A 25,595-nucleotide genomic window follows, 5' to 3' on the forward strand; every position below is an offset into this window, starting at 1 on the left:
TATGATATTAAACTCAGTCTGAATCAAATCCCCCAAAATTGCATCACATCATCACATAAGTGGGTACCGGTAGTTGCTCTATTAAATATACAGTAATGTGTTCATCCCCCAAAATTGCTAAATTTAAACGTATAGTTAACAAATATTTTATCAAAAGTGAAATAATTAATCTTTAGGATCAGGGCTCAAAACAAATTCTAGCCCACTAGCCTGAGGCTAGTAATTTTAAAGTATACTGTCTTTGAAGCAAAGTCATGTGGACTAGTGCACTTTTTCTGTACACTGTAGATGGTTTAATGCTAGATTGGTTCAAGAAAGTATCATATATGACAGTAACAAAGCACACAAAGTACACTAAGCATCAAACGGCATTGTCTGCACATGTATTTTGGTTTGCTTGAAGTTCATAATTTGACCTAAAAACATGAGCAACTCAACAATTTTGTTGAAACACTTTATCCTTGCCTTTCAAAGAAGCATGTTTCCCAAGATTTCTTAAACAGGAACTTCATCTATAAAAGCAGGATTATCTTAAATCTATGCAAATGTGAAAATGTGTTTGGTCCCAGAATCCCTTAATTCTGCCATGTTTCAGGCGTTCATTGTCATTGAATCTTGCATATAATGTCTGTAAATGTATGGTGACTAAACCTGAGTCGAAAATAAACTGAAAAAATATTCTGTTTTCTGCCGGAGAATGCATATGTTTCAAAATATGTTCTCTGTACCATTTGATTTGTTCAAGAAACGAAATTCATTCCTCCCAAATGAAAGTTCAACAGTGCCAAACGTTGATGTCTGCCAGAGAGAACAATGCATTGAGAATTATGCATCTCGTATAGACTGCAGTATTCAGTGCCGTTTCATCAACACACTGAGAGTAGATTGGCTGGTGTGGTTAGAGCAGGCATGCCACTTAAAGCCCGTTTCGGACTTAATCCCAAAATCTAACAACATATTTACGATTGCAATTTCAAAGGAGAACAAAAGACAGAAACACCTCATAATCTTCTTTACACCATATTTAATCCCAATCCCGCGCCTTTTCGAGCTGGGGTTTAAAGCACATTTAAAAATGATACTTATCTTTATTCTGTTGCATACACAAGAAGTATTTTTAATGTTTGGCTCTGGTACCCCTGGCAACATAGGTCAGGTAAGACCATTTGTACAAAATCAATTTTAGTGATGCGGTGTAACCAATTTTACCATAACAATAATATTGTGCATATTGTTATAAAAGCATGAAATTTGGTATGAATGTAGATTATCATAGCATAAATCAATTTGGATATAGAGTCATCACAATTAATTCTTGAAGATTAACAATGATAATTAGATGTGCCAAATATTGGAGATATCTATAAGAAAAAAGAACTTAGGAATGGCAAGCTAAATTTCTGCTTACTCAGGAACTGCAAGCTAAATTTCTGCTTACTTATGAAGTTTTCAAACTTTCATTTCAGTTTAGCGGGTATAACACATGCCATGATTAAGTTAACAAAAAAATGCTCAGCCAAAATTGTAAATTAGATAATCAGATAAGAACTTTTTTAGGAACTGTGTTGATACCAAACAAGTCAGGTTATTTAACCCTTTGAGCGCCAAAGTCATTTTTGTCGCCTTTACAAAATGTACCCTAGTAAACTTCGAAATCATTTCCTTGTTGCTATGCACAGTTTATTGTCACTAGGGATGATTTGTGTAATGTAATATTTTTGGCAAACATCGCTTCAGATAACTGGTCTTTTCACAAATTAAAAAGTTTACTAGCTGATGCTCTGTCTAAAATTTTAAGGTGAAGGGCGACGAATTCGGACGCGCACACGCTTTAGAACGTTTCTGCGCAGATTTAACTCCAGCCTGCTGCAAATGGGTTAATTTGTAGCGCATGTATTTAACATCACCTGTCATTGTTGAAATTGCGCTTTTACCTAAATTTTTGACCCAGTGTCTTAGAAATACATTTGACCTATAATCTTGTCATATTTTGACCCCTAGGAAGCTGGTTTTTATTCAATATGAGCGAAAATTAACATTTCTCTCCCATTTATATGGCGCAAATTACCCATTCACCTGGAGATATTGTAAAAAGCGTGGTGACACCCTTTTATTAAAAGTGTAAACTAAATGGTATTATGTCAGGAGTTTATTCGCCAAGTTTGGTCAAAATGACACCATTCAAACGCGACAGGAAGAAAAGTTCGAAAATTATATAGTGACATAATTTCGATATTGTCGTTTTGTAATCGATACTTATGTTAAAATTTCTTCACAAACATCATGAAAACTATACATTCAATAAATATGGATCTTAAGTCTTGGTATTTATTAAAATTAACTCATTGCTGAGCGTTTATAATTGCTTTCTTTAGTTTAAGTGAATTATATCATTTTTTTTATTTCTAACGACGCCATTTTAACGTCCGTTTCCATGGAAACAAGCGTGGTAACCCCCATTTTTTATTTCATTTTTGCACTTGCACAACTTCCAAGAATATTTGTGCAAAGTTTCAAGAAAATGACACCACAACTTAATTTTGACGTAATTCGTAGTACTTCACCTTAAAGGATGGTGCACCTGTTTTAAAAGAAGACTTTTGGACCTTGTCAGTATGGTGCCATGGCAGAAGCTACACCATGGACTGTACCATTATTTTTAGGGATGGTCAACAGGTGTGAGGGGCAGAATAAGCGCATTAAAAGATAATTGACAAGGCTCAACTATGGGCATAAAAAAGTTATGTCCTTGGCTGAATAGGCGTGTTAAACCATACTTTACAAGGTTCTACTATGGGTGTAAAAATAGTGTGTACATGCATGGTCCTACTTTTTAGTCTTGAGAAAATTTATGAAACTGCAACTGTTGATAATTTTTCAATATTTCTATGCAGTATATCAAATACAGCTTCTTGCTGTCTCTCAACAGTATGCTGGAACACACACTTTTCAGTTTGTCGACAAACGCCTGCATATTATCATTATAATCGAATTATTTTAATTTTACCAAATTTGTCATTATTACGCCAAAACTTTCAGAGATTAAAACGTTTATGTGATTGAACATTTGAATCTTCCAGTATTGCCAATCTAGTAAAACTTTGTAAAATGCAGGGGGGTCTATATTTTTTTGACACCGGCGACAAGATTTTGCCGCCCCCTAGGCCGTAACAACTGAACGGTCCCTGCTAATGCCCACTTGTTTCTTTATGAAGAATCATACATATTTGGATTTTTTGAGATAAAAGTCATGAAATGTGACAAAACGGTTCTAGATTTTTTTCATTATTACTAACATAAGAACAATTTGATGACCTTTAAATGTTATTCAGTTTTCATTAAATTACCAAAGCTTGGAATTGGAAAATAAAAAAGTAAAAGGGAATCAAAACATTTCGGGTCCCCCTACATGTATAGGCAATGCAAAGCTTTCAAGTCCCCCTTCTACCGCCCCAAAACTTTCAAGTCCCCCCCCTGAATTCCTCCAGCCCTCCCTCACCTTTTTTTCGTGAACACAGCCTAAGTCCCTGATGTGTGAGGACAATATTTCATTTTTGTATATTGTTATCACAGTGTTCTCTGCTTAAACTGTGAATATCATGCCCCTTCAGGTCATCGGTGAAAGTTATGTGTCCTTTCAATGACATGCTTGTATAGCTGTACAGAAAGCTTAGTACTTGGGCAAAGCTGTAATATTGTTTGTGGAGAGACACAGATTTTGTTCTTGATCAAGAAACTCTTAGTTCTCTTTGCTTGTCTTCTCTGTTTTACTCAGGATATATACTCAGGATTTATAGGTCTGTGTCATCCCTTGGCCATTTTGATTTCAACATGGCCCGAACACTCCGGCTATTTCATTTCATGGCCATATACATTTTTGATTTCTACATGGCCGTAGACTGAGATCTGGCCATTTTGATTTCTACATGGCTGTAGACTCAGGCCTTTTTGATTACATGGCCGTAGACTCTGGCCATTTTGATTTCATGGACTCTGGACATTTTGATTTCTACATGGCTGTAGACTCAGGCCTTTTTGATTACATGGCCGTAGACTCTGGCCATTTTGATTTCATGGACTCTGGACATTTTGATTTCTACATGGCTGTAGACTCAGGCCTTTTTGATTACATGGCCGTAGACTCTGGCCATTTTGATTTCATGGACTCTGGACATTTTGATTTCTACATGGCCGTAGACTCTGGCCATTTTGATTTCTACATGGCCATAGACTCTGGCCATTTTGATTTCTACATGGCCATATAGATTCTGGCCATTTGATTTCATGGCCATAGACTCTGGCCATTTTGATTTCTACATGGCCGTAGATTCTGGCAATTATGATTACATGGCCGTAGACTCTGGCCATTTGATTTCATGGCAGTAGACTCTGGCCATTTTGATTGCTACATGGCCCTAGACAGATCTGGCCGTTTTGATTTCATGGCAGTAGACTCGGGCCATTTTGATTTCTACATGCCATATAGACTCTGGCAATTCTCAGTAAAAACAAAATTCAAGATGCCTGGTCGCTAAGGGTACTGGTAGAATTTTTTTTTAATTCAGAGATTTACAAGAAGTGAGCCCAATTGCCAATTTAGAGAAAAAACAAATATTTAATATTCCATTCAGATTTTGAAATGATATTTATTCACATATCTTGAGAATCTTGATAAAGCTTTATTCTCCTTCTTCATTTTTGGACACCGTGGTGCTAAGTACCAAAGGTGTCCTTTGTCGCCACAATGTCTGTGTGTGTGTGTGTGTGTGTCTGTCAGTCCGTCCGTCCGTCCGTATAGACAGATTTTGTTCACTCATAACTTAAGAACCCTTAGGTCCAATGTCATGCAATTTGGTATTTGGTATTATCATGATGAGACTTAGATCTGATTAGATTTTGGTAGGTGTGGCTTATTAATTAATTGCTCATTTGCATATTTTATGACATTTTTGCCATAGGGCTATATCTCAAGAAATATTTAACCAAATTTGATGTGAATGTACCGGTACACATAGCATAACTATGGTAAAAGTTTAGTAAGTTTGGTTAATTAATTCTAATTTGCATATTTAATGAACTTTTGTAATAAGACTACAGTATACTCAAGAACTTCTTAAGCAAATGTGATGGCCATAACTTTTATCAGCTTGTAGAAACATCATAGTTAAGAAACAATTATTTTTAAAGTAATGCTACACTATGAATACTGTTTTATGTGTGATAATTTTTTTTCATAAAATAAAAATGTGTTCAGTGGGTTTTCTCATAGGAGTGTACGTTAGCAGTAAGGGGTTCGTAAAGTTGTGTTTGCGGCGCCATCTAGTTGTCAGAACCAGTAAGGCCTTTCAACCTCGCTCTCATGCATCGAGCAGCCATACTTTCTGTGTGTCGCTACGAGATTCTGTTCCTGCTACGTCTATCTACAGTCACACCAGTGGAGCCAGTACGACATTCGGTAAGAGGTTTATTTTTGTATCCGTATTTAGAGCATGTGTTAACTTTCCGTGTACCGATAATATCTGTGAGTGAATGAGAGGTGAGAAGCTGTGTGCGGAAAGAAACGGCCTCAAAGGTTATCCAAAGCACGTCACTGATAAGTCATGTTTGTAAGCACACACCGCTACACAGGATATGATGTTAAAGAATTTAATAAGCGACAGTGGACAAATACAAAGCAGTGATAACCTAACTACGGAAAAATACAATGTCAAGCAAAACTACGAAAGTAAAATCTAGGCAAAAACCATTTCAAACTAAGCACAAAATAACTCAAAGATTGGGTGAGGGGTCTCCGCCAGTCTGCTTCCTGGGCAAAGGTTTGGGTTGCAAAGTTGTGTTTGCAGACCTTTGGAAAGCCGAAAGTGAAAGTGTTTCCACCAGGCCGGTGGAGACCACCTTCTTGAGTGGGGGTACATGCAATGGACGGCCCACGGTGGGAAGCAGACTAGTGGAACCAAGGAGGAGATGGGGTTGGTGGCGGGATAGCTTGGCAGACAGCCTGATGGCCTAGAATGAATGAACTTGGACCAGAAGCTTGCAGCAAGGATATGTTCTTTGCCTCAGGAACCCCTCTTCATCCTTCCAGAAAGAGTACCGCTAAACCGTGAGACATTCACTGCGCTGCTTCGTTCCTTACTTTCGCACCTTGGCTTCCAGCCCCACCTGTACGCTGGACATTCATTTCGCATTGGGGCAGCCACCACGGCATCTGTAATGAAACAACAACGGAAAACAAAAACAGATTTATTAATGTACCTGTCAGGATGGTTTGACAGTTCGGCTCCTTGCCCAGCACATTGAATGGCCGATGAGGTAATCGATGCTGGATACTTCGTCGTTGTCGTGAGGGGATGGTAAGTCGACGATTAGATGCTTTTTAGTTGGCATATTGTGGTGTAATGAACGCCCGGTCAGAGAGCCTTTGTAGTTTGGAAACAATTGCTGTGACGTGAAATCTGGATCCTGTTGGGCCAAAGATGATTACTACTGATGAGCGGTGAATGAGGTCGATGACGTGAGCAGGTATTCAACAAATCCTTGTCGGGGTGGTTTGAAAGTCCGGCAACGAGAGTGTCAATATTAAATGGTTTATGGAGCCATAGCATCGATTAAACTGGGCGTTGATGGGGTATTATGCAATAAAGCTCATTTAGCTTGGTCGTATTTCGGTTGTCATTTTCCTTGTACTGATGAGTGTTCGGATGAGTGGCACGTTAGACACACATAGGAAAAAACTGCAGTCTTTTCTTTGGCAGCCTGCCTGGGAATTAGCGCTGTTGCACATTTCTATACCTGGTAGATGACGCGTTTTCACCGCTTCTACGGACGATCGATGAAGGTGATTGAAATCTAGGAAGTTGCTGTCAGGTTTCTTACTCTCATGATGAGGGCAGACTTCGGTAGTGTGGGTTATGCTATTGCATATGTTGCATACGTTGGCCTTAAGTCGGAGAGTGATGACGTGTATATGAGCATATCGCGAACCGACCAGTTCACTTTGATGCCATGATTTGGCAAGAGTGCAGCTGCTTTGGCAGAAAATGCAGTGGTGTTCGTAGAGGGCGGAACTGCTAAAGAGTTTTGACATGCCGACAATGTCCGTAACGTATGCATGCAGTTCTGCTCGACGATTAGGGAATGACTCACATACGACGTTTTATAAACGGAGAAAGCTTGAATAAATGGGAATAGTGAGAGGTCTATTTACCCTGCTGTCCTGGAGGGGTTTGCGACAGAGTTTCGTTGCGGATGATGATATGCCGTTCGCCATCATTATAATCGTAGCCGAGTATTACATCCATGGTATAAGCTGGATATAAGTAAGCCGGCGAGATCTCACAGTGACGTCCTTGCCTGCAAGAATATCCCAGCGAATGGCAGGAGAAATCCGTTTGACGTTTCCCTTACCAAACCTGCAGACCTGCCAGATGGCTGTTGCAGATCTTCGCAGCTCGGCTGTAGCAGATCACTTGCAGATATCTGCAAATGGTCTGATTTTGTGCATATATAATTAGCTTTGAGCTGCAAATTGCAGCTCATGGGGCATGGTATGCAGATCAATGACATACACATGACAGCTCAAATGCAGCCCGTGACTTTTGACCTGCAGACATACAACAGCTCATTGCAGACAACTTTCAGCCCATGACTTTTGACCTGCAGACATACAGCAGCTCATATTAGACCACTTGAAGACATATAACAGCTCAAATGGACATTGCTCATTCGACATTATCATACTGCATGTAAAGGTCATATTTTATTTGTACACACAAAAATATATTTATTTCTACCTCATGTCATGCTCACTTCAATGGCTCACAACAATACAACACAAGCAGCTGGAGATCCTCGTCACCCTGTTAGATAAATGTGACACACCTCATCAAAGTTACCATACAGTGAACTAGCTCACATGTGAGTAAAAAAAGATAACACCTGTTGTAGGATGAAGAAACACTCATTTATTACTAAAGGTTACGGGAAAAGAATTGTGTCAGAATTGTGTTAACACACAATTCCTTATTTAAAACGTGTGGCAACATCTCACCACACATCGAGTATACAGTATGGCCCTAATTATGGTCTAGTTTAAAAAGAGTATCTAAATTTATGAGGGATCGACTGTAATCGTGTTTTCAATGTTCACGGAGTTCATTCGAAAAAGTTAGTCGCGTGATGACGACGCCATTGTTTTACAATTAGGGCTTGGGCGTGCATTTAAAACAACATCCCCTGATTTCTACCACACTTCGATTGAAATGATTCTTATAGTGGAAACTGAAAGTTCAACCCCGATTTGCGAGAATTTTGGTCGTTTTTGGGCATCGTAACTTTTGTGGAGTACTAGTCGGGGGCCCCTGTAAGGTTGTGCCGTCACGGACATAGCGGAGTAAGCGAAATGTGGTGTTTACATGGTTCAAACTAGGATATATTTTCATTTTAGCATACGAGTCTAAAAACAAATGACCCTCCTGGTTTCACTTTAGTAAATTACTATATCTTGTATTTTCACTGATATCGTTAAACTTGCCAAAATGTCCCGATAGAACTTGTAGACCACGCCGTTTTCCCGTTTAAACACAATTCCCCGAATGGTGTCATTTGTTATGCCCAATCAGATTGAGCGTTCTTCCGCATGCTTTCCAATACCTTCGCAAATGTTACATTGTACAAGATATCGTAAGACGTAATCATTGCTATGATTGGCGGAAGCGTTTTCATGCCCTTCGGCATGTCGATAGGCGCCATGAGGTAAATTTTCTCAGTAAACGCAATATCAAGAGAAATACGAGCGTGCGGAAGTGGGGCAAAGAATATGTAAAGTCATTAACACTTCTAAATAAACAACAATTATCAAACGTTTATAACCCATGTGTTGCAAAATGTAACTGGCGCATTTTTCTTTCTGACCATTGTACGGTGGTGCAACGGACAGTGGGCTATCGCCACCGGAAATATTTACAATATAGCAAGGCATTTCTGTGTTCAAGATATGACGGTCGATGAATTTCATTCGGTTGTAAAACAAATTTTAAAATTACCCCTCTGTGTCATAGTGTGGCGTTCAAATTATGGCTAAACATTTCAGTTTAAAATGTTGAAAAATGAAGTGTAGTCCACAGTTTGTTTCACATATGCATATTATTACTGGTATGTTATTTCATTTCAATAATTTAGCCCATCTTTAGTGTGTATTTTTTTATTTCTTTAGTCCATATTTGTTTAGCAGTGTTCTAAAATTTCTGAACAATTTGCAAATTATTCTGATGATATTTTAGATGCATATATTTGTGGTGATGATAACATAGTTGGTACTTTGTACAAAGATTGTAAATTTTGTGCAGTCCAGCTGCAATTGAAACATCAACTGATATTGGTGTATTAGTTTCCTATTGGATTTATATCGTCAGAATTGCACAAATCTGTGCTGAATTTGAATAATGACACTGATCAAGATTCAGTTTTACAGTGGCTATTGGGAGAATGTTGTTTGCAGAGGAAATGCATAATGTGCATTGAATGTAAAATCAAAATATTTAATATGAAATTTAAATCATTTTAGTGAATCATAGCTAGACAACCTTATCTCTGACATATTTTCTTTCTTTTGCAGTACTGGTATTCACTGTGTCTTTACTGCAGCTGCTAATTAAAAAAAGAGCCAAATAAATCAGAATACACACACTTAGTACACAGACATTTGACAACAACATCCAACAGTGACATTGACAATACATACTAACAAGCAGAGCTTGTTAGTTCTAGAATATACAGAATATTATCTCACATAGTGAGTGTCTGAATATTATTCTGAATTGTATTCTAAAGCACATTCTGAAAGTACTCTTCTGGAATATACAGAATATTATCTCACATGGTGAGTGTCTGAATGTTATTCTGAATTGTATTCCAAAGCACATTCTGAAAGTACTCTTCTGAAATATCCAATTACAGTACCGTCTGAATACTTTCTAGAAATACTGAGCTTTTCATAGTTCACCTATGCACGTATTTTGAACTATCATTGATAGTGAAGGCATTGACAATAAACATTTAATATTTACGTGCATTATATATTTATTGAACTTGACATTTAGAATACACTGACAAATATGAAAACAAAAAAGAAAAGTCAAAAGCATCAAACTTTGCAAAAGAAATTACACATGGAGAGCCGAAGGTCTTCCCCAAAAAGCCAATATGAGATTGTCTCAATCAGAGGTGATGGCAATTGTCTATATCGTGCTATAAGTTATGGGATCTACAATACCGAAGATTACCACATACAAATAGACTTGGCGTGTTATTGATTATTGGGCATATCCAAACGAAAGAGGAATATGCAACTGTACGAGCAGACATGAACCAGGTTTAGCTACATATGCAGGTCATATTGAGTTGACTGCAGCTGCTATTGTGTATAATGTATGTATCCAAGTACATCTTGACCCTGCAAATAACCCATAGACACTGTTGGCAATATCAATGGACCATTAATTATCCATCTTGTTTATCGAAATGCCATGCCAGACAGTGGACATTATGATTTTCTGAAACCTATTTCAAGTTCCATCACAGTTCCTACATGTAGACAGAAGTGCAGGAGAGAATGGATTCAAAGAAAGAGGGCTGATCCAAATTTCAAACGAAATGATCGAGAAAGAAACCGATTTAATTAGAAAGAAAAGAAAACGATGTGATGAAGAAAACAAAGCACAAGAGCAACAGGCAGATTTATTTCGAAAAAGAGCCAAGCGGATAGATGAAACTTACAAAGCTAATGAACAAGTGAAAGACAAAATTCGAAAACAATGTGTTCGTTCAGATAAAGATTATAAAATGACAGAGAAAGAAAAAGATCAAATACGAAAAAAGCTTAAACGTTGCCATACACAACATAAAACAACAGAACAACAGAAAGACTTAATTCGAAAGAAAACAATTCGCAGAGATAAACAATATAAAGCAAAAGAACAACAAAATCAGGCCATTTACAAGAAAACAATGCGTTTGGATGAAAAATAAAGCAGAAGAACAACAGAAAGATGTAATTCGAAAGAAAGCAGTGCGTTTGGATTAACAATACAAAGCAACAGAACAACAGAAAGATGTTATCCCAAGAAAGCAGTTCATACAGATAAACAATACAAAGCAACAGAACAACAGAAAGATGTAATTCGAAAGAAGCAGTGCGTTTAGATAAAGGATATAAAGCAAAAGAACAACAGAAAGACGTTATTCGAAAGAAAAAGCAGACGTTTAGATGAGGCATACATTTGTACAGAGAAAATCAGAAACGCTTTATTCAAGAAAAATAGACGAATTGATGCCCACTACAAACAAAAGAAAGACTGAAAAATAAAATTTCAAAGTCAAAGAAGCGATTAAATGTATTTCATAGACTAAAGAGAAAGCAGCAAATGCTACCACAATGAGAAAATCCAGACTGAAAATTGCATATCGTGAAAAGGAAAGGGTAAGAAACACCATTGCTATGATGCAAAGACGGACCAATGAAAATTACAGAGCAAAAGAACGTTTACATGACAACAGGCAAAAACAGAACCAAAGACACTGTACACAACTGAATGTGCAAGAACTTATAGAATATTTCCACAATAGTATTTCTGATGGACCTCACTATAAGTGTGCATGTTGTAGTCAGCTCTGGTACAGAAAAACTTTGATTAATTACAACAATATCAAAGACACTCTGCCACTTATAACTAGATTAAGGATAACACATGATGATAATGATGTGCAATGGCTTTGCTCAACATGTTATTCATATTTGAAAAAGGGCAACATTCCTCCATGTGCAGTGCATAACAACATGTCATTTCCAACTTTACCAAAAGAGCTTGCACTTCATCCATTAGAAGAAAGACTAGTTGCATTACGTATTCCATTTATGCAGTTGAGAGAGCTACCTCGAGGACAACAGACTTCATTACGAGGGAATGTTGTAAACGTACCATGTGATATATCTACAACTGTTAACACATTGCCACGCCCATTAGATGCATCACAAACAATACCACTAAAGCTAAAAAGAAAACAAAGTTACAAACATGCATATCAAGTGCAAAATATTAGACCAACAGAAAGTTGTTGATGCTGCACAGTGGCTAGTACAAAATTCTTGTCTGTACAAGTCTGAAAATGTCACTATCTCACCCCACACAAATCATTTTGGTGTAGTTGAAGATAAACAGCAAGAATGGAAAGAATTTTTACCTCAAGACAACTCTGATAACAAATTGCAACTGATGATACACAATGCACGATGAATCTAACAGATCAGATAGTCATACAGGTATAAATCAAAATGACTCGGATCATTCAGTAACAGATACTGCCACAACTGATAAGATTATTACATATACGACAGATAATGCTGACAGTGAACTGAACATAAACAAAGCACAAATTACAAGTAATAGGGATCAGAACCACCAGAATCTATTACATGTAACAACAAATACTGAAAATGACACAAATAAAACAAGTAACACAAAAGACTGTCCTAATTTGCAGAGCAAACAATTGTAACATCTGATACAGAATCTGATGATGAGTGGACAGAAGTGACAAACATAGATGACCGTGCTACAGGAAATCTTGATAAATTACTTACACCCTGAAACAACTGATATTGACAATGATGGTGCATACTGCTATGCTCCAGGAGAACGCAATAAACCGATGGGTTTGTTTCAAGATAAATGTTCTGAAGAGTTGTCATTTCCTACGATATTTGCTGGCCAACCTAGACCAAAGACAAAAGTACCTGTACATTACAGTACACTATGTAAATGGGAACTAAGACATTCAGACAGGAGAGTTGCTAAATCAGTGCCGAACAGTTTCTTCAAACTTAAGAAATTACAAGTAAAGCAAATACAAGACAAAGCTACATTATCTCTACGTAAATGTAAATTTGAAGGCAAACAATTGAAAGCTGCTTCTTTCCAATCTCATGAGCAAGTACAAAATGTGTTGCATCTTGATGAAGGTTACAAAATTTTGAGAACTGTCCGAGGATCACCACCATATTGGGAAAAAGCAAAAAGAGATTTATTTGCAATGATTCGTCAGCTAGGACTACCCACATTTTCCTCTCATTTTCTGCTGCAGAAACTCAATGGCATCATTTACTACGAATACTTGGACAAACTGTGCATCACAAATTATACACTGATGAAGAGATTAGTCAAATGACTTGGAAAGACAAATGTGAATTGATTCAGTCTGATCCTGTGACTTGTGCAAGACATTTTGACTATTCTGTACAACGATTTCTTCATGATTTCTTAGAGAGTTCTCTTCATCCTATTGGTGAAATAGCAGATAGCTTTTATCGAGTTGAGTTTCAACAGAGAGGATCACCACATATTCACATGCTGGTATGGATCAAAGATGCTCCACAGTATGATAAAGATGATAATGATACAATCACTGACTTCATTGACAGATACATCTCTTGTCAAAATTTAATGAATTCTGATGAGACACTGCAAAATCTGATCAACCTGCAACTACATAGACATGCCAAAACCGGCAAAAAGAAGGGACAATGTGTCTGTAGATTTGGCTTCCCATTGCCACCAATGCCAAAAACAATGATACTGACTCCTCCTGAATCTGCTCGTCCAGAGGAAACACAAAATCAACTGAAAGAGCACTATGTCAAAATAAAGGCGGAATTGGATAATATGTGTATGGGTGATGATATCACATTTGAGGAATTTCTGTCCAAACTCAAACTTGATGAGCAAACATACATTGATGCTATTCGCTCATCACTTGCAACTGACAAGGTTTTTCTCAAGAGAACACCAAATGATATCAGAATTAATAGTTACAATTTAACATTACTACAAGCTTGAAAGAACAAATATGGATATTCAGTTGATTCCAGACCCATATGCATGTGCGATGTACATTGTGTCATAGTAAGTAAGGCTCAGCGAGGTATGAGTAACCTACTAGAGCGTGCCACCAAGGAAGCAAGAGAAGGTTATAAAGATATCAAAGACAGAGTTAGACATATTGGAAATAGTTTCTTAACCATGTAGAAGTGAGTGCTCAAGAAGCTGTATATTTGGTACTTCAAATGTCACTGCACCGTGCTACACGTGATTTTGTGTTTGTTAATACATCACCACCAGACAGTCGCACAATTTTGTTGAAACCACTCTGTGAAATTCAAGGAATGCCTCCAGGATCAACTGACATAGAAACTGACAGTCTCATTAAAAAGTACCAACGTCTCCCAAAACCTCTCTTGGCATGGTGCCTGGCAAATTTTGCAGCTTGGTTTGACTTCCACAAAGATGACACAAAACATAATCAAACAAACCACTATGAGACAATGTTGATGATGAACTTGTAGAACCATAACTGTGTTTCCTCTGGCTGCTGAAATATTTTAGCAAATTTACGAATTGGGTTTTAAAACTTTTAGTAAATTTCAAAATTTATTAGTAAATGCAAAAGTTTCCCAAATAAAGCCATTACTGTTACAATGCAACTGTTAACTGCTTTTTTATCTTTGATTTATTATAATTAACACATATATTGTTTTCAATTTAGTTTGGTTTTTTAAAACAGCACACAGACACACACTAGTCCATTTACAATGTTCTTTATTTTCATGGCAGTGCTATCTATCTCATGAGCTCATTAGTCCACCTCATTTAAATAGAAGTCACATTTTAGCAGCCTATCCAAACTTGAAAGGAGCTTCTCCAGAGTATTTGACAAATTCACACAAGAAGAGCAACCATCAGCAGCTGCAGAAGGCAAGTTTCTGTTTGAACTAACAATTCGCCTTTGTTTCATACTACACCACACTTGGAAAGATCTGCCAAAATTGAAATCCTCAATATTTCTCAGTGGTGGGGTTTCTAATGCGAGAGTCATCAAGTAGCTCACTGAAGAAACTTTGAGTCTAGCTCTGGAGTTTGTTTTGATTCGGTTATATCTGGAGAAGCCCCTTTCACAGTCAGCAGTATTTGTGGGGAGAATCAATGCAATTTTTACCAATCTTACAATATTTGGGTAAATTTCATGGCAACTTTGCCTCATTAACATACACCAGACATCCTGGAATGTCATTGATCTGTGGTTGTCAGATAAAACATGCTTCAACAAACCCCATTCTTCATGGAGTTCCCTAGGATTTATGATTGCAGGATAAGTTTTACCATTTACACTTTTATCCTTTCCATAGAAATTACACAGAATGGTGATTTCCTCTTCACCATATTCTTTGAATACAGGGGAAGAGGCTGGTGGCATTTGGCAAGGAACAAAAATGCCAAAGGCCTTAATCAAGTCAACCTGTTCAAACCTGCTCTCAAGATTTGCTACTAAGTTATCAATGAACTTTCGCCTACTACTCTCAAATATTTTTCGTTTTTCTTGACTATCAAAGATAATGATACCATCTTCCCCTTCAGGCAATTCAACAACAAATTCATTCTGAAGGTTGTCAGAGATATTGTTACCAATAGTTTTTATGTAAAACTTACTCTGACCCTCTTTGTAAGGAATACTATCAATAAAGGTTTTAAGCCTGACACCAGGATTTTCTTTCATATCTGTCAAGACCCTACATACTGCATTCACACTACCACCACATACAAGGCTGAAATCAGTAGTGCTTCTTTGCTGCAAACTCAGTTTAGCAATATGTGATAGAACATCACCCATTAGGTGTAATGTTCCCATAAATTCATAGGTAGACACTATTTTCAGCAGTCCTATTGCTGCTGACTCACCACTGTCAGCATCACTAGCCAAACAAATCATCATTGCCCTCAGATTAGCTATCACAGCTTCCACAGAGCCAGTCACTGACAGCCAACGAGTATCACATGGCCGAACAAACAACCTTGCTTGCTGACCTAAAATGCCAAATATGTTTCTGAGCCTGGCTTTGTGTTTTGTTGAATAATGGAAGTAGTTAAAAATCTGAACAAGATGTTGCTCAAATTTGTCAATCAACTTTACACTGTGGGCGGCCTGTGCAGACGCAAGAGCTAATCTGTGGGCACAACAATGAATGGCAATGAGAAATGGATTGACTTCTTTTTGAAGTCGAGTTGCTACACCCTTGTGTTTGCCTGTCATGACAGAGGCACCGTCTGTCCCGGCACTATACATATTTTTTATATCAACCCCCTTGCTTTGTAGCACATTGATGAGGGAGTTAAAAATATCATCTGAGGTACAACCCTCAAGACCTACAACTTCAAAGTAACGAACAACAACTTTTGCATTTACCAAGTATCGCAAATATATTATGAGAGTCTTGTCCATTCCAACATCTGACATTTCATCAATCAGTACTGCAAAACAACATGAATCATTTACTTCATTTACTATTTGCTCATCAACGACAACTTTCATTGCTTGTTGGAAGCCTGCACTGAGTCTGAATGTTCATAATTTGTATGTCTGTCTACTCTAAGCCCTTTTAATACATCACATCCCTGACTTAAGCAAAGAAAGTTTAAATCTGATAGTTCAGCATTCGGATGGTCCTTCTTTGCCATATAGTACACGTTTTTTCATCGCAGCACAGTAGGCAGTTTTCCTCCTTCTTGTAAGTAGCTGTAACAGCTTGAGTGAACATGGGTTTGTATACCATGGATTCACAAGATGCAAGATGATCTTTTATTTTGGTGTGTTTCCTACAATTGTCTTTAGTGATGTAGTAACACCCTGAGGTGAAGGTATTTGACTTTCCACTCTGAAGACACCATTTACATAGCATGACACACCTTTCTCTGTCATAATCCAACCATGGAAAGGTTGCCTGAAACAAAACAAAAAATGATTTCAGCATCTCAAACTATGTACATATACATTTACAATACAGGTGAGGAGCATCTAAACTACTATGCCAGGAATTACAGATAGCAAATTACAACAGAACTGGTGTAGAGGAGTTAGATTATTTAACAAGGAAACAATTCAGTTTGACCACTGCATTACTACATTAGCTAGCATTACCACCACCAAGATTGTTACAAGTTGAAACTAGCATACATTAGACTACTACAGCATTCATGCAAAGCAATTTAGTAACTTGACACACCACAAAGAAAATTCAGTATTTACCCTTCAACAAGTCCGGATGGACTAGAATCACAAATGTAAACACACTGACTCACTGGAATAAAAAAATTGAAATTAGAAATTATGCATGGAATCATGCTTGTTCCTTTGCTGAAGTTTATTGTGAAATAAATCCAATACTTATTAATTTAATAAAGGCACATTTTCCGATATGCATTTTGGCTGCAAATGCAATGAGTATAGCTCCGATTGATAACCTTGTGCAATCTCCCGGTGCGGATTTCATCGATATCCCCCAATTAACCACTGGTACTATTTGAAAACTTCCCGATCGCGTCCCAAGAATATAAATATCTGTGACCCAACATTTTCGATTCCAATCAGAATAACAGTAAAATCTAGCAAATTTCCACGAGATTCAACCTTGACTATCGTGACAACATAATAATAAATACATAATACACAAAAACATTCTCCGATTGAAATTCACAAGTCATCGCATCGGCGATCGCGGGTACTCAACACGCCGCCGCTACGCGAGATCTGTGTGTTGCAACCAGATTCTGGTTGTGACACACAGGCCCGGCGTTGCGTCGTGTCAAGTGACTGTGTGGGATATTAAACTGACCTTCCATGTTTCGTTGAAGGCAGCTTTTGTCCTGTCAATTTTCTTCTGGTCGCACTCTTTACTGTTTTTCTGCTTCTTTTCTTCGGTTACGTTGCTCTGTTCTACATTTGACATTGCCACTTTGCTTTGAGAAAATCCAAAACGAAAGAGGCCATCGCCTGCTTCACACGGACGTTTGCTCGCCATTTTGAATATGGTCGAGTTATGCTGACTTTGTTTGGATATATACTATTGGTCAGTAACTATCCCAGTATGGAAGATACACCAATCACAGGCCGTGTTTTACAAATGTAAAAATACGTAGCACGTGTTTTTATTGAAAGAATTGTTTTGAAGCTGGGGGGCCTTCTAGCTCCTTATCGATGTTAAACATGTCCGTAGAATGAGGTTGAATACCATGATTCATGAATACGATCGAAATATCGCTGCTGGATAGGATCGTATATTTACGAACTACCGATGAAAAAAATTCGTAAAAGTCCTTAAATGATCGTATTTTTACTAAAAAACGAGCGGCAGCGGAAACACAGCATCATCTGAGTCACATGTTTCATACAAAGTTGGTGGACTGATCTACAAAAAACGTCAAAATGTAAAGTAATTAGATATGTTAACTTCCACAAAGCAAAAGAACCTGAGAATCATTACAGAGAACTATTAATGCTGTTTCATCCTTGGAAATCTGAAAGTGAACTCATAGAGAATTGTGATTCATATCAAGAGAAATATATGCAGTTGAAGGCAGACATAGATGCAAAGAGATGTCAATACCAACATAATGCTGAAGTTCTCCAGTAGCACAGAGAATCTGCAGAATGAAACGCTGAACAAAATAATGCTGTGAGTACAGTAGCACCTAATCAGGTATGTAAGGGTCACAAATTCGACAAAGTGAGCGTTGAAGTGAGCGTGGCAAAATACAAAGTGAGCGTCAAACTGAGCGTGGCAAAAGACAAAGTGAGCGTTGAACAGAGCGTTGGAAAATGACAAAGTGAGCGTCGAACTGAGCGTTGAAAATGACGAAGTGAGCGTCGAACTGAGCGTTGGAAATCACAAAGTGAGCGTCAAACAGCGTTGAATACGAATTAAGAATCAAACCGGGCGAAAAAAAAGAACTGAGCGTTGAACTGAGTAAGAGTGCTAAAATGTAGCGAATATGCGAAATATAGCTTGCATGGGTGCTCAGTTAGCGCGTACTGGATAGTACACGATTTGCCAGCTTGGCTAATAAAAACGTGTTTACAATGACCCGCACAATATTGGTGTCATAATTACAGTTTATTTATAATAACAGTTTACTCTTCGTAGTCAAAAAGAATAAGAGATAGGAGTCAAGGTCCTGTAGTCGACGGACCTCGATGGAGCAATGTCAATCACTATCTGTAGTGTGCATGTACGTGAGTTGACAAATGGAAGGCAGATCGAGGTCAAATTTACGTCCATTCTCTATGGGTTGACCGAGACTGAAAAGTTTTGAGCCAATCATAAGCTTACGCCTGAAGCCGAAAAAATTACAGTAACTTTCACTTTTTCGGGTGAAAGATGGTTTTTTCACATTGCTTTAATTCTGAAACATTTGTCATGATAAGACATTGTTCGGCAATCGTGATGTCAAATGGATAGAAAATCACGGTTGACAATGCAGCATTTTCTATATCCCGAACCGGTACCATTTTGTGTGTTCTCGATTGACAAGATTGTCGGTTTGTTAATTGTAATTAGCTGACCTCTACTTCAAAGCCTGTGCTGAAGATACAGACAGCATACGACAACACAGAGGCAGCTTTCATATAATGTTGCGCAACCTCTTTCATGTCGGCACTGACATAAACTGCTATGTCAAAAAACAAGATATTATGTTTTGGCCTACATTCGGCGGTAATACATTCCAAATAGATCGAAGGAAGGCATTTAGTCACAAATTTCCGACATATATTGGTGATTTTACAGACCGAACATAACGTCAAGTATCGTTTTTATGACAGAAATATGTGGGTCATCAAAGCTGGATGTTGATATTCAAAAAATATATTCCGTAAAGTCGCACTGTACTTTCATGATCAATGCAATGTTGCTGACTTTCGGGCAGTTGGAGGTGGACATCAATTATGCAAATCAAATACGTCACAGGGTTCACGAACTCGACGTCGTCATCACATGCACAGAATCCCACGTCGAAAAAACGATCATCGCAAAGATTGTCACGTTCAGCAAACGATTTCCGGACAATGTGTTTATTCAGGCAACGTCTAAATTGACCTTTCAACATCAAGAATCTTTGGATGACAGTCTAATTTATGTAGAATCATTATTGAACGTTACAAACTGTACGTCAGTCAGTTTAGCCACGCTGACGGGACTTCAAACAAATCAAGTTCACGGAATTTTCAGTGCTGCAGTGGGGTCAACCCTCTGAGCCACGGTCTCTTGACTCAATGCAGGCGAACCGCTAGCCGTCACTGATGCAATAAAAAACAAATCACAGTCCGCCAAAAATTTTTTGGGAAAATCACCGTCATGGATATAAAAAAAATGGTACCCGGCCGGTGCAGTGAGCGGCGCCTCTTGACAAAACGTCGGCATTTTCCTGGAGATCAGCGCAGAAATGATCTTTGAAATTTTACTGTGCAGCTACAATAGTCCACAGACACATTCATTCAAGATCATCAAAATGCAGAGCGATTTTTATCTAGAGAAGCGTGGTCCGTAGCGCCACATACCCGGGCCCCGTCGCGACTATGGTTATATCGATGCGTTCAGAGCCGTATATCTTGTTCACATTGGCAACCCAACTGAAATTTGGGCCGACGCAAAATAATTGTCCTTTTGGGATTAAATTTGGTCCGTGTCCACACTTACCGGTACCAGAATTAGGGCCGACGTAACTTTACCTTCCTTTGTGACCTCTGACCTGTCAAAGTTCAAAATGGCGCATTTGAATATGGCATGCTGTTTCTACTGTTCATGATTTTCCTGTGTTTTTACGCACAAGAAGGGCAAATATGACTACCACTCACCCTTTTAATCATTGGAGAGATCTTCACCATTTATTGGATGAGCATATGGTATATACACCGGCCATCATTCTGATCTCATGTTTCCAACTGAGCAGTATGTCTAAGCGAAAGCTATCCAGCATCTCCGTCCGTGATAAACTTGAAGCCATTGACCGTGTGAAGAAAGGTGAAGCGAAAGCGAAGATAGCACGTGATTTGAGTGTGGGTGAATCCACTATCCGAGGGTGGGTGAAGAGCGAAGAAAAGTTGCGGCAGTTTGTTTTCGAAGTCGATGAAGAGGCGGGCCTCAACCGAAAACGTGCAAAGCTGTCGAACAACGAAGATATCGATAAGGCTGTACACGTTTGGTTTTTACAAGAACGGTCAAGAGGGACTCCGCTTTCTGGGCCTATCATACGTGAGAAGGCTCGCATTTTGGCAAAACAACTCAGGGGAGACCACTTTGAGTTTGAGGCCAGTGCAGGGTGGTTCTGGCGTTGGCAGCGAAGACACGCGATCAGCGAAGTAGCCATCCAAGGTGAAGCCCGATCTGCAGACGCCGAAGCTGCACGAACTTTTCCCGCTAAATTGAAAGACATTATCGATGCCGAGGGCTACAGTGATGAACAGGTTTACAACGTCGACGAGGCTGGTTTGTTTTGGAAGTTGCTGCCCTCGAAGTCCCAAGCTTCATCGAACGACCCTCAGACCGTCGGCTACAAACAGAACAAACAACGCATCACCGTAATGCTGACGGCGAACAAATCGGGCAACCACAAGCTGAGACCACTCATCATCGGTAGAAGTCTGAAACCACGTTGTTTTCATCATGTCAACATGGACAATTTACCTGTAGTGTACATGGCTTCGGGAAATGCATGGATGACGCAGTTTCTTTTCGAGGAGTGGTTTTTCAACAACTTCGTCCCGAGTGTGCGTTGTCATTTGACGTCTCGTGGGCTTGAACCCAGTTGCTTTTAGACCAGTGTCCTGCTCATCCACGCGAAGACCGCTTGAGAACGCGAGATGGGAAAATCAGAGCGCTATATCTGCCAGCAAACACGACCAGTCTATCTGCAGCCCATGGATCAAGGCATCATAAAACTTTCAAAGCAAATTATCGCCGCGAGTTAATGATGTATCTGTTGCTCAAACCCGACTATTCATCACTGGTAACAAGCCTTCAGAAGTAAACTACTAAGGACATGAGTTACATCGCTGGTAAGTCATGGAGACAAGTCAAGACTTCATCTATTGAAGGATGCTGGATGACAGGACTCAGAGCAGCATTCAAAGTACAAGACGACATTTGTGCCACCCCAGAGATAGAGTCAGTCAACACCCTTATCATGGACTTGACAGCAAATACAGCAGAGACGTGCTGATGGAATGACTATCCATGGATGACAACGAGCCAACATTTAAACTTTTCTCAGACGAGAAGATAGTATCAACCCTCCAAAATTTTGAAAACCAACCAGCCGGCACCGATGATGAACATGACGACACCGCAGTCGACAAAGAGAACGTCCCACCTCCAGCAACTGCCTCAGAAGCTATCGCGGGACTTGAAGCAGCACTGTCATTTTTTGAAGCGGCTAACAGCGAGAGAGACATCGACAGCTTGAAGTTGTTGCACATAAAGGAACTTATCGCGTGTTGTAGAAATGTCCAGAAGAAGAAACAGCGTCAGACGAGTATCACCAAGTTTTTCCAATCGCGTTGAACTTTAAACATTGTGACAATTATTTTGAGAGAACGAACATGGATGAAGGACACATGCGATGACATAATTTACTGAGATTCTTTATTTTTCAATTACATTGTAATTTGATGTAATATTTTTTGACACTACTCAATAAGATGTGTGTTGTCACATATATTTGCAATTTAATAAAATAAAATTAAACGGAGCAATGTATGTGTTTTTATTGTTGTCATAGACAGTATGGGAGACAGTTGCCCCCTTTTGCAAGGCCCCTCGCTAAGTCGCGGCCCTCGCTAAGTCGCGGTTTTGGCTATGGACCCCGTCACCCGCGACTTAGCGAGGGTCCACTGTATAAGACCGCGGTGGAGAAATAACCAGTGCGCGGCATTTTTGACAATGACATGCCTCTCTAGTCTATTACGTGCACTGTGGAATCGAATGACAAGGTCTCGTTTGCGGAACAAGGTGGTGGGAAGTTCAGCGTACATGGGATGATATTAAAATGTAAAGACTGGATTGAAAACTTTCGATAGGTGTAAACTTTAGTTTCAAACGTCGTTTGTTTTGTGCGAATATGTGTGACTAGTTCACTTCGATCCATAGCGGAGGCCTGGTCAACTGGGACCAGGGCCGACGTAACGTGTCCACACTGGCGATTTGCGTCGGACCAAATTTTGCGTCGGCCCTGAGTCGGCCCTGAACCCCCCCCTTCTAACCGGGACCAAACTGAGTCGGCCCAGGGCAGACTCAGCGTGTCCACATTGGTTTTTTTACGTCGGCCCCGGCCCTGGTCGGGACCTGGGCCGACGCAAAGTCGTCAGTCTGAACGTACTTGTAATCTACGTCGATATGCATCGTTCTGTTTGCTCAAAGTTCAAAGAATACCTACCATACTGTAATCTTGAATGCAGAGCTTCGGACTTCAAAACAATTATACCAGCAGCGTATTTTATTGACACGAACTTTAAAGCAGAATGCTTTCTTTATTGAACGTGTTTATGAAGTGATGATAACTTGATCCAAGTCTGTAGGCGTACAAATATCAAAATGGCATAAATTTAAGGAATAAACTTCGCCTGCCCGGTTGTTCGCATGTCGGGTTGGTGACAGGGTGTTACGTAGTCGTGGGGTGAACGATGTGATGTTGACTCAAATGGCTAAAACGTCGCAACCCAATTTTAACTGGTAATTTCAGTGCCTTCTTTATTGAGTACAAGGACATTCATGCTGCTATCAAATGTAGATAAAAAATAGACACGACAAATTTTCTCCAGACGCAATGTCATATTTGCTATCATGGAATGGCTCTACCGATGTATGACCTGAGTTTTACTTCCCAATCTTGCACAAATTGAACAAAATTTGGGTGTCGTAATTAACTTGAACTTTACATTTGATAAATCGTCAACTATTTTTGTGACATCGATCACACCTAAGACATGTTAGGGGTGTTCATGAATTGCACCTTTTTGTTAGGTATTTTAGTTTGCAATATTTTACAGACGGAAGTGAACATACCCAACAGTGACAACGTACTAGTTTATTTGACCAAGACGTACACGCTCTCTCTCTCTCTGAAAAAAATACTGCAAACTGTAGCCGTTCATGCCATTTACCGCTGTGCCTGCGGTATTACCGCGATCGTTAGGAGTGGAAGAGGTGTGAATGTTTCACTTCCAGTCCGCGGTAATGACTTTCTCGTGAATATTAAGTCTCTGAGCAGCGGTAATCCTGGAGGTAAGCGAGGCAGAGGTGTAAAATGACCTCTTCCCTAAAATCACTAAAACGGGGATCAAATGATATTTGTCATGGCCATGAAGCGAAATGTGTTCAGGAAGATTATCTACCCAAAACAGGGCAACAGTAACAGGGAATGTCAACTCATGCCAAATCATCAGGCGGGATTGACGACTAACGAAGTTCGTTTGGTACCCCCATAGTGAATGTATAACATCGACCTGGCGGGACGCGATCTCACAGCTGATGGCAAAATTAATTATACCACATCCTATCGTTGGAGGCGCCATCACGCTCAGTTTGACATTTTCCACAAAGTGCTCGATCGAGCACTTTGACGCTCACTTTGTCAATTTTTGGGGTCTTACATACCTCACCTAATGCAATACACAATGATGAACAAGATGCTAACCAGGGCTCAATTGAAAACAATGGTATAATGCATCTTTCAATCCAGACCAACCTGAACATTCAAATTATGATATTGTTCAAGACCTAGGTATTGCTGTCAATAACCCATGCATTGAGGATTTACAGCAACCCAGAATGAACAAGCAGGATTTCCATAATCTTGTAAGGAAACTAAATGAGAAACAGAAAGAATATTTTATCATATTCTCAACTGGGTAAAAACTAAAGATGCTCAGTTATGTCTGTTTCTGACAGGTGGAGCAGGAGTTGGCAAATCTATGGTAGTCAAAGCAATATACCAAGCACTCTTACGATACCTTGGAAGTCTACCAGGTGAAAACCCTGACCTTATCACAATGATTCTAATGGCACCAACTGGAAAAGCTGCATACAATCTTGGTGGTACTACTATTCACAGTGCACTTCAAATACCTGCTAGTCAAGGTTTTCACTACAGAGCACTAGCAACAGATAAGCTGAATACATTGCAAGCAAAGTATCGAAACCTGAAAGTAATATTTATTGATGAAATCTCAATGGTTGGTAATGGCATGTTCAATTATGTGAATCTACGGCTGCAGCAAATAATGGTAACAAGAAGTTGTTTGGTGGTGTCAGTATCATTAGTATGGGTGATTTGTTTCAACTCAAATCTGTGTTTGATTGTTGGATTTTTCAAGATCTAAATGTGAACTATGGGCCTTTAGCAACAAATCTTGGACAAGAATGTTTTACAATGTTTGAATTAACAGAAATAATGAAACAAAAAGATGATGCAAACTTTGCTCAGTTACTAAACCGACTTCGAGAAGGAAACCATACAGACAATGACATTAAATACCTTGAGACTCGTATTGTGCAATTGAACTATGAAGATGAAACTACAGAACATGTTACTGACATAGTCCACATTTTCTACAGCAATGCCAGTGTTGTCATAACATCCTCGCCTTTAACAAATTGACCGGATTTAAGACAACCACTGAAGCAGTAGACACAGTTATTGGTGATGTTGATCAAGCTG

At 39.1% G+C, this 25,595-nt stretch overlaps 2 protein-coding genes and 1 long non-coding RNA gene across 3 annotated transcripts; 1 reads left to right on the top strand and 2 right to left on the bottom strand.

Moving 5' to 3' along the window:
* The first annotated feature begins 3,926 nt into the window (after positions 1-3,926).
* LOC139148604 (uncharacterized) lies at positions 3,927-4,265 on the top strand. Its single transcript, XM_070720090.1, has one exon. It carries the CDS (start codon positions 3,927-3,929, stop codon positions 4,263-4,265), a length of 339 nt encoding a protein of 112 aa, XP_070576191.1.
* Positions 4,266-14,688: 10,423 nt separating this feature from the next.
* Positions 14,689-16,173, bottom strand: LOC139148605 (zinc finger protein 862-like). Its single transcript, XM_070720091.1, has one exon. The coding sequence runs from the start codon at positions 16,171-16,173 to the stop codon at positions 14,689-14,691; it is 1,485 nt and encodes a 494-aa protein (XP_070576192.1).
* A 431-nt stretch (positions 16,174-16,604) lies between these two features.
* On the bottom strand, positions 16,605-21,642 carry LOC139148421 (uncharacterized). Its single transcript, XR_011555927.1, has 4 exons — positions 20,737-21,642; positions 17,720-18,292; positions 17,134-17,185; positions 16,605-16,828 (listed from the first exon to the last, which is right to left on the bottom strand). It is a non-coding gene; the product is annotated as an uncharacterized lncRNA (long non-coding RNA).
* Between the last annotated feature and the right edge of the window lie 3,953 nt (positions 21,643-25,595).

The sequence above is a fragment of the Ptychodera flava genome, chromosome 13, assembly GCF_041260155.1.
Source record: "Ptychodera flava strain L36383 chromosome 13, AS_Pfla_20210202, whole genome shotgun sequence".
NCBI classification, from domain to species: domain Eukaryota; kingdom Metazoa; phylum Hemichordata; class Enteropneusta; family Ptychoderidae; genus Ptychodera; species Ptychodera flava.

Coding starts and splice junctions, on each gene's coding strand:
- LOC139148604 (XM_070720090.1), top strand. CDS start 3,927: ATGGCTGTAGACTCAGGCCTTTTTGATTACATGGCCGTAGACTCTGGC.
- LOC139148605 (XM_070720091.1), bottom strand. CDS start 16,173: ATGTATAGTGCCGGGACAGACGGTGCCTCTGTCATGACAGGCAAACAC.